Source organism: Wasmannia auropunctata, unplaced genomic scaffold (assembly GCF_000956235.1).
Source record: "Wasmannia auropunctata unplaced genomic scaffold, wasmannia.A_1.0 LD307427.1, whole genome shotgun sequence".
Lineage (NCBI taxonomy): Eukaryota > Metazoa > Arthropoda > Insecta > Hymenoptera > Formicidae > Wasmannia > Wasmannia auropunctata.
Genome location: NW_012055463.1, coordinates 54,519 through 64,025, shown reverse-complemented (window position 1 = coordinate 64,025; position 9,507 = coordinate 54,519). Strand labels below are relative to the sequence as shown.

Sequence of the window (9,507 nt, the reverse complement as noted above, 5' to 3'; positions counted from 1 at the left end):
TGATATAAAAAAATTTTCAATAAAAATTTTTTTACTTTAAAAAATCACATAATATAAAAAATTAAAAAAAAAATTTTATTTTAAAAATCTACTGATAAAAAAAATTTTCAAAGAGAAATTTTTTACTTTAAAAATCACATGATATAAAATTTGTGAAAAGAAACTTTTACTTTAATAATCACATGATATAAGAAATAGTCGTGAAGAATAGGTGTAGTGGATGGAGGTGGTGGGTGGTGGTGGTGGGTGGTGGTGGTGGGTGATGGTGGATCAAAAAAAATTTTTATTATAAAAATCATGATATAAAATATTTAAAAAAGAAAATTTTATTTTAAAGATCAAATGATATAAAAAAATATTTAAAAAAAATTTGTAGTTTATAAATCAACTGATATAAAAAATTTTCAAAAAAAAAATTTTTATCTTAAAAATCAAATGCCATGTTATCTGCATTGAAGCTTTTTTTCCTTAATGTTTAAAAATTCATATCTTCCAGAGAAATAAAAATATCGACTTCTTTCTGGGCTTATCTTAGAGATAAATTATGTGGCTATTTTCTAAAAAGTCGTGATTTTATTTAAAAATTGCCGATTCAATATGACCGATTAAAACGTCATTTTATTGAAAATTGTTAAAATTTGTTTAATTAAAATGTAATTTGGTATAATTGTTATTGGGAGATGTATGGGATTCAATACGCAGCGCGCGCGAAGCGCGCGCCTGTTATGTACTAGTTAAATAAAACATCATGAAAAATAACAAAAGCTATATACGTTACTACTACAATAAAAAACAAATAAACGGATAACTTGTAATTTATAATATTTGTATATGTATGTCAAATGCTATCAGCCGTCTATCTTATAACAACAAAGATAAATTTCTTATTAATTTAACTTAACGCAGAATAATAAATACAATTAATTAATTAATTGAACTGACCTCGGCACCAGGCGCTTTTCTTCCCGTGATGTCTAGCAGCGCATATCCTTCCGATAACGGCTTTGAAATTACATCTTCTATCGTAGCCGCTGTCTGTGCATGAAAACGTACAAGTCGTGCAGAATGGGAAGGATACTCCGTTGTCATTAACTGGATTTCCAGCTGGTCCAATTTTGTGATAGCCTGATTGCATTAATACTAGTACTAATAATCAAGTTCAAATATCAAATAGATAGATATACGCGAGTCGATTAAATTCAAAAACGCTACATTCACTGATTAATCCACTACAGATAATTAGAAACCTTGCTAACGCTCACCGATTGTGCAAAATCGAAAAAAGCCTTTGCTCTATTGAACAATGTATTGTAATGATCTAAATCGTTAATATAATCGGCTGCAGTACTAAGAATCATATACGCCTGTTCGGTCGCTTGTTCGCCTGCAAAGTGTCCCGATGACACTAATCGTTCGGTCGATTTAGTTATTTTAATGGCCTTATCTTGAAACTCCTAAAAAACATTAATTTTTTCTTTTTAAAAGAGCATTACTTTGTAACACGTATATACATATATCAAGGATTATATAGAGAAAAGTGAAACATATCTAATTATCTTTGATGATACTAGCTAAATTATTTTCTTTTCGAATACCTTTGCTTCAACTTGCAATTTTTTTAATTCAAAAAGGAGCAGTTCTGCACTAGATACAGAATCTCCCAATTGATCGCAACTGCTCTCTAATACAGCGATTCTGTTATTGAGAATTTCTTCGAGATTACGAAGATCAGTCGCGAGCAGCGCGAGAGCAAGACATTGCTCCAATTGAATTTTTCTGCTACGAAAAGATGTCTCAATCAGCCGTCTTCTATCGTGAAGTTCTTCCAGCCATTTTTCAACTCGCAACACAGCTAAAATATTATATTTAAAATATTATATCATAAATCTTGATTTTATGTATAACCGCGAGTTAACTGAATTGATAATTACAGATATCGGATAAACATTTGACATACCATGATTAGCTTCGTCTTTAATCGTATCCAGCCTAGAATCTAAAGTGCCTTCGTTTACCAAATCCTTCAGTTCATCCAGCAATGTCTTACCCTCACGCAATGCACCCATCAATGCTTCCAACATATCTTTGCGAAGATCCTGAATCTTGGATAGAAAACTTTTTACTGCCTCTATCTCGATCGGTAGTAACGTGTCGTTACATGCCATTTCTAACGCCTCCATGCGTTCTCTACATTCTGTCGCGCGACTATAAAAAATATAATCTATTTTATTAAATAATTAATTTAAAGTATGAATAATATTATAATTGATTACACTTTGCTATACCATTGAAATAATACGTTTCGGTCGAGTATTTCCTTACGACGTTCTAAAAGCTGATTTACATCGCGCCATGCCTGACCTAATGTCTCTGCCATGGCAGTGTATACTTCTGCTCTTGGTCTCTGGGTCGCGATTAATTGATCAGCTTGTCGCAATAATTCTTCTACCGGGCTTTGTTTATTCTGATTATGACAAAATTTTAATTAACAGAGACCTTAAGCAATCTATTTAATTAGATTTAATATAAACTTTTACATAATTCAAAACTTTGTATGCTTGGTATGTTTAACTTTACCTGTAGTCGATGTAACACTTGATCGTGTGCATTCGAGAGTTCGGTGGCCTCTTTTACAGAAGCACCAAGTTTCGTTAATTCTGGTTGTAGCTCGAGTATTTTCAACTTAAGCCATTCGCCGCTCTGAACAGAAATGATAATAAAACGATGTAATAATAAAACCATCAGAGTCCGAGTCTTCCGATAGTATAAACATAGCATAGTTAAACTGAATATCATTAGATACCAAATTATTTATAAAATCATTTTTTTATAATTAAGTAGTAGAATATTGTATTCACAATATTTTAAATAATTGTAGAGTGTAATAAATAACAAAGAAAATCTTAGAAAATGTTGACTCACTTATGCCGCAATATTAAGATTGTTTCAACCCTCAAATAAATTTCGGAATTATCTAACAGTTATATATGTATAATATCGTAAATAAAAGTTACAACATTTTTTTTTCTTCTAGAATTATTGACGAGAAGAGAAGGAAAATAAGAAGAATGAGAAGATCAGTCCTCCAGAGTTCATCAACCTAAGGTTGGGCCGCAGAAAGAAGCAAGATATGTTTCCATTTTCATCTTTGGCATACTGCCGAATAACTACGTTTGAATTGACCAATTTTCTCTTCTGGTGTATATCGCCACTTGAATGATAAAATTACTTCTTTTTTTTTTATTTAACATATTTGAGTGAAAAGAGATGTATTATTTCATGATCATCTTTTTAAAGATATCAAAATACCTGATAAAGGTAGCAAATACTCGACATATATATTTATTGAAAGTTTAAGAAATATGTTTATGTCGTATTATAAGAAAAAAAGAGGCGATTTTTATGATTTGTAATATGTAGTTAGAGCGAAAGCGAGTCTTATGGTCAACACGGCACAAATTGAACATGATTTCATAAAAACACGTGCGCGTGTGTGCGTGTGTACGTATGTGTGTGTGTGTGTGTGTGTAAACTTTACACATAATGAAATATACTGATGTGATTAATCATCATATTTGGCATACGCTTAAAATTGGACTAACCCGATATCAAAGACGGAAATATCCAATATAATTTCAAATAGAAAAGATTATTTCTTATGTATTATTTGCTAGGAAGATTAGACTAATAAACGTGATAATACAACATGCAATAGAAGTGAATACTTGATAAATTCTCATGCTTGGCGATGTTAGTAATTATATAAATAAATAGATATGTGTCCACACATACGTTTAGAAATCTCTACTTAACATTTTCTCTCTTGTTTTAGACGTAGAAACACTATCGTTAGATAGCAGATACGATATAGGCGAAGGTACGAAGGAAAAGGAAGAACCATGCCACTCGTCCGCCACTGAGCCGGGCCAGGTTGGGCCCAAGCTGCCTCAAGCTGTCTCGCACATATATATAATACCGGTTTGTTAGATTATACGAGAGTATGCGGATCCATGCCACGAGAGATCTCTCTTAGAGATCTTCGATATGAGAAAATTTATCGATTACTCAATCTACTTATCAAATTTTGCAAGATCTAGATTATATAGATACAGTTGATATAAATTTATTACAGTGTATTCTACATTTTAATATAAATTAAATTCATAATTTATATTAGGATAAAAATTTATGTGCATAAATGATTCTCGTCTTTCAAATCGTATTCAATTGTTGTTAGATAAGATATTAAATTAAGAGATTAAAAATTTAATTTTATACGTTAAAAAAATATTTGCTCTATTCTCCAAGCTTCTTAATTCTTTTGAGAAATAATCAAAATGATAAAAATTTAAATTTGTAATTAATAATGGAATGCTTAAAATATGTAACTTGCATGGATTGTGCGATAGTGATCCTAAATACTTCAGAATCCAACGTAATGTATATAAGATGGGTTTATCTGATCATGGTGGTGTGTAATGGGAGTTACTGTACCTAGCGGTTAAATTTATCCTTCGTGGAGTTTCGGGAGACTCGTTTTGCTCAGCGGATACCTAAAACGCTTACGGTTTCGAGAGGACTCGGAAATAGCTATGGACCGAGGCAACCGAATCCCGAAATACCTACACCATAGTGTCATGTATGAAATCGCAACTGAAGATTATTTTTTTACCAACAATAAGAATTATTGGAATGAAACAATCCATATTTTATATTTCACTTTCACAGAAATAATTTAAATTTAAAATTTATAGTATTTTCCAAAGTTTCTAAATAAATTTATTTCTAAGTAAATTAATTAAAATTATTTGCGTTGACAGAACGAGACCGTAACAATAAAATGTATATTAAATAAATTATTAATAGATAAAGATGCCACACATGTTTCTTACTTGAAGTAAAGCGATTACTACACGCGTTTCTCCGCTTTGCACAGCTATGGTACTTATAGTAGTAGTTGGGGAGATGATTTGTTGCGGCGTATTCTCGTCTCTTCGCATCACAATTTCTGAATTCGTCTCAACAGATCCTTCGGGATGCACGTGTGCCTCCATCGAGTCAGGACCATCCACCATCATTGTTAATTTTAGCTTTCGTGCGATAATTAAAATGTTTATTAAGATCATAACGTGTTAACAGACACTATAGGTGATTGACAATTATAATCGCGATATCATTATTATACGTGCAGGTGAGATACTCACTGGATATTGATATACGCTACAAAAGCAATGGTTGCTGAACAATATAGTTGCTGAAAATTAAGAGAGTATTACGCGACGCGTTATAGTGACTATCATGCGTTTTGACCGGACACAGTGATTTCAATGCCCGATGCTAAATATATTACAATGACGTACGTCGATGAAACGCGACACAATAAACATCTAGCTCATCGATATTCTCAACGATTTTACAGATGAAAAATATACTAATATGTTTTCCAGTTGGCGCAATTGTCTTTTCTGGTTGACGTCATTTTTGACACTTTGCCAAAGGCTGATACGAAAATTCCGTGAATGTAAGACTAGAAATAATTATGTCTATGATGCGCGCAGACAAACCAAAGATATATCTCATAAAATTTTCTTTCACAATTTGATATTTTTTTAAATGCTTGTCTTCACAAAATTTGCACTAATTTCTTAAAACTTAAAATATATGAAAAAACTCCAAATTCTCGTCAAAGTTAAGATATTTCCTCTGACGCGAAAAAAAATGTCATTTTTCAACAACTTGTTAATTCACGATCAATTGAAAAAATGTATGCTTGCATACGAAGATATCTGTTTTCTCTTTTTGATACAATATTAATACACATTAATACTTTATATAGATATTTTTATACGGTGACGTCATCTACGGAAACAGAGTGAACAAATGGTAGAATAAAACCGGACTGACTGGTAGCGTTCTTTCGATGACAAGTACATCACGGTGAAAATCATGTGTAACCGAAGATGATGAGACAGAAGGATCAATCAATGTTACGAAAAGTTTTTTTTATGCTTCCTTTCTATTACGTTAGAGGATTGTTCAATGCTCGGCAATTAGTGTAAATTTTCGGCATTTTGACGTTTAATGCAAGATTATGAATTATTTGTTAAATTTTATTTTAAATTAAATTATAATATTATCCGTTATAATTTAATTTAAATTAATGTTTAACAGGTTTTTGTTCTGTTTTGTGTAGTTTAAGTTAAAAAAAAAAAACGGGAAGAATTCTTCTTTGCTTCATTTTATTGTATTTTCTCTCAACAAGTTGCAAATTGATGGCTTTCGACATTTTAACTTGATATGCGATGCACCAAGTTATATTTTTTGTGGGAATGGGTGTTTTTTTCGCAGCATAATTTTTACTTAACACGATATAACAATCACCTAAATTCAATTCGCGTTTAAGCGATGTTGTTAATAATAATGACGACAATAACGGCAGTAACACTCGCGTGACACATGTCACGAGCGTATCACGTCACCAGCCGATCGGTTGCAGTAACCAGCCGAACCAAGACTGAACCGGCATAGCGCGGCACGGCCTCCGGCCTCCGGTTAGCCTCCGGCCGGCTGCCTCCCGCTCACCTTCGTTGCGCTCGTCGAACACGATCTACAGAGCCAGAGTTGCGCAGGGCAGCAGAGTCGAAAGTGGAATTGTCGGTCGTAAATGAAAGAAGGTCGTTGGATGTAATAAATGGTCATCCGGTATATTTCAAATGGGATTTTATCTCGTTAATTATAAAAATTGTCAATTTTCTTTAAATATTATTTATTTATAAAAAATAACAAATGCGTCATGCGATACACACTAAAAATCCATAACAATATATTATATCAAAGATTTATTTGCAGTAGAATTACACACTGTAAAGCATAACAACCCCCGTAGAAAAATATGAAAATACTATTGAATTAGTGAAAAAATTATTGGAACAAATAGTGTACAATTTTGGATTCGAGTGGTATTCTAATTATTTCTAATCATTTTTTCGCGAATTCAATAGTATTTTTTATAAAGAAAATGTGCAGATGTGCAGAAATGTAACGATTCTGAATTCTTTCAATCCCGCCGATTCTATATGATGCATTATATATCTATATATAAACATCTTTTTCTTTAACCAATCAAAATCAGATCGATCTATGTTGATAGTATTTATTCTCATTAAATCCTTTATATAAAACTTGTCTTCATCAAAGCTGCAAATAATTTTTAACTGTAAATGTTAGATAGATAAAATCATTGTTATGTTTAATGCATTAAATGAAGAAACAAAGCTTAAGAACATTTAAATAAATGAAAAAAATTGTTTCAAACACATGCCAAACATCTAGCAAATTATGTTAAAATGTAATAAACAATAATTTTTAACGAAAGAAGTCGATTAAGTGTCGACCGGAGATGGTTAGCTTTTTTGTCGCAATTGCACTTGCGAATTCAATTAGACTCACCTTTCTTGCTCTTTCAAGAAAATCTTCGCCTTCCAAATTATCATCCTTTTTTATCGATGACATTTCAATTCCACTATCCTCGTGATGTTGTAAAAGATCTTGCGGAGACAACGATACATCCTCGTATTCTCTCAAATTGGAGCATGTACCTTCATTCAACATATATTCTCGGATTTTCGTGAGTTTTGTTGCAATATTTTGATCCGATTGCATCTTTTTCAAACTTTTGCTAATATAATTTTTAGATTCATCTGTTAAAAAAGAATTAATAATAAACTAATAAATATAATAATAAGTTATATATATATATATATATATATAATTATATATGCTGTATACAAGAAATCATTAAAATTAGAAAAATTAGAAAATACTGACTAAACGGAGATAAATCAAGATGGTGATGAATATCATCCATTTTTTCGTACGATTCTGCTTCTGGCACACATTCCACATTTTTGATACCTTTCACGTCGATATGTTGCCGATGATCTTGCATGGTATCTGATATCACTTTATAAGAGGCTACACCTAATCGAATATCGTGTAAAACGCGCAAAACGGTTGTCTCGGTAACTTCTTTTACAATTCTGTTTGATTTTTCCTGCAGTGCAAACAAATTATAACTTGTAATAAGAATACGTAACAATTAGCTCTGTGATTTGCAAAAACGGCAAATACTTTGAAGGTATCGTAATCAGAAAAACCATATTGTGCTGCTTAATCAAATCAAAATTAAAATAATAGACTTCAAAAGGTATGTATATATGTTGTATTTTCCCTAATTAATTGAATTATGCAACATACATTAGTTATTTTATCCATAGATTCCATTCGTGTCGTTGGTTTGACGTTGATAGTGGAAATATTTGATATTGCTTCAGCAAATTTTTGGTTTTCATTGGTCGGGGTAGAAGTAAGCGGTGCAATTGTAGTTATTAGTTTAGACTTTTCCGTGGCCCCCCTATAAATATTTGCAATTTTTCAGATTTATAAAAGATTTCGTTGCAGTATATTGAAAAGTGACTGCATTCATGGTCTGCATTGATTTTTTAATTGATATTTAAGTTTTGTTCATTTGATAATTAAAAGTAATTGAAATTCGTATATTGTATAGATACCAAGTGGAACCAGAATATGTCACCACGGGTGCAATGATAGAAAGATCTTCGCATTCCGTCGATGTTACGAAAGATTCGCTCCTCGAACGTGGAGGTGGAGTTGTTGAACATTCAGTCGCTGTTGTATAACCCTCCTGGACATTATATTCTTCTGCTGCACTTTCGCTACGAGAATTTTCGATAAGTTCCTACAAAAATAAAATAAAAGTATTTAGAAAATGTTGTTTTCGAGAGAAGAGAAAGAGAAATACCTGTAAACTAATATTAAAACCGTAGGTATAGTTAATACCTTACCTTAGAGTTAAAGTCTTTATTCGATGTTTCGACATCCTCTACGAAATACGGACGGATATGAAGTAAACTGTCGTCTAATTTTTCCGCCGTAGAAGTAATGGATTTAATTACGTCAGATTTGATTCTTGTAGCCACCGTTTCCGAAGTTATTGCAGGATGCATTTGAGCAATTACAGACACGGCTGAAGCTGTAACACTTGACGTCAATGCAGTCGTGTTAGAAGCTGTATAGATGGACGTATTTGACGGCGACATAGGAGTTATCGAGAGCAAGGACGAAGCAGAGGACGTCACAACAGTAGGAATAGACATCGGTCGAGTTTTAGCTCCAGCTTCACACAGTCTCGCATCCAATTTTTCCGCGAGACGCGTAACTTCTGCTAATTTCACCGAGATAGCTTCGACTGCTGTTAAATTACCACCGAGGATCGAAGCATCCTCAGCATCCTCAGACATTCTAGAAAAGTGCAGAATATGTATTGGTTACAAATTAATATTCTATATAAATAAATGCGTTCTTTCTAGACTAAAAACATATACTTTAAACGTACTTAGCATCTATTTGTTCCAATAAATTCCATGAGCTTTGCACGATATTATTTATACTTTATTATATTATTTCGTGTTAATGTTTATACTTTTA

At 32.2% G+C, this 9,507-nt stretch overlaps 1 protein-coding gene across 3 annotated transcripts in view; it reads right to left on the bottom strand.

Moving 5' to 3' along the window:
- Window positions 1-9,507, bottom strand: part of LOC105461199 — a 30,673-nt gene that overhangs the window by 15,981 nt on the left and 5,185 nt on the right. For 2 of the 3 annotated variants that reach the window (XM_011707681.1, XM_011707682.1), the window contains 11 exons: window positions 8,865-9,321; window positions 8,571-8,758; window positions 8,257-8,413; window positions 7,828-8,053; window positions 7,450-7,700; window positions 2,578-2,700; window positions 2,286-2,464; window positions 1,958-2,205; window positions 1,596-1,852; window positions 1,263-1,454; window positions 943-1,125 (listed from right to left, as the gene is read on the bottom strand). In XM_011707681.1, coding sequence (XP_011705983.1) covers window positions 943-1,125; window positions 1,263-1,454; window positions 1,596-1,852; window positions 1,958-2,205; window positions 2,286-2,464; window positions 2,578-2,700; window positions 7,450-7,700; window positions 7,828-8,053; window positions 8,257-8,413; window positions 8,571-8,758; window positions 8,865-9,321 — 2,461 coding nt within the window. Of the gene's footprint in view, window positions 1-942; window positions 1,126-1,262; window positions 1,455-1,595; window positions 1,853-1,957; window positions 2,206-2,285; window positions 2,465-2,577; window positions 2,701-7,449; window positions 7,701-7,827; window positions 8,054-8,256; window positions 8,414-8,570; window positions 8,759-8,864; window positions 9,322-9,415; window positions 9,432-9,507 lie in introns of those variants that run through there. The other variant, XM_011707683.1, reaches the window with a different exon arrangement.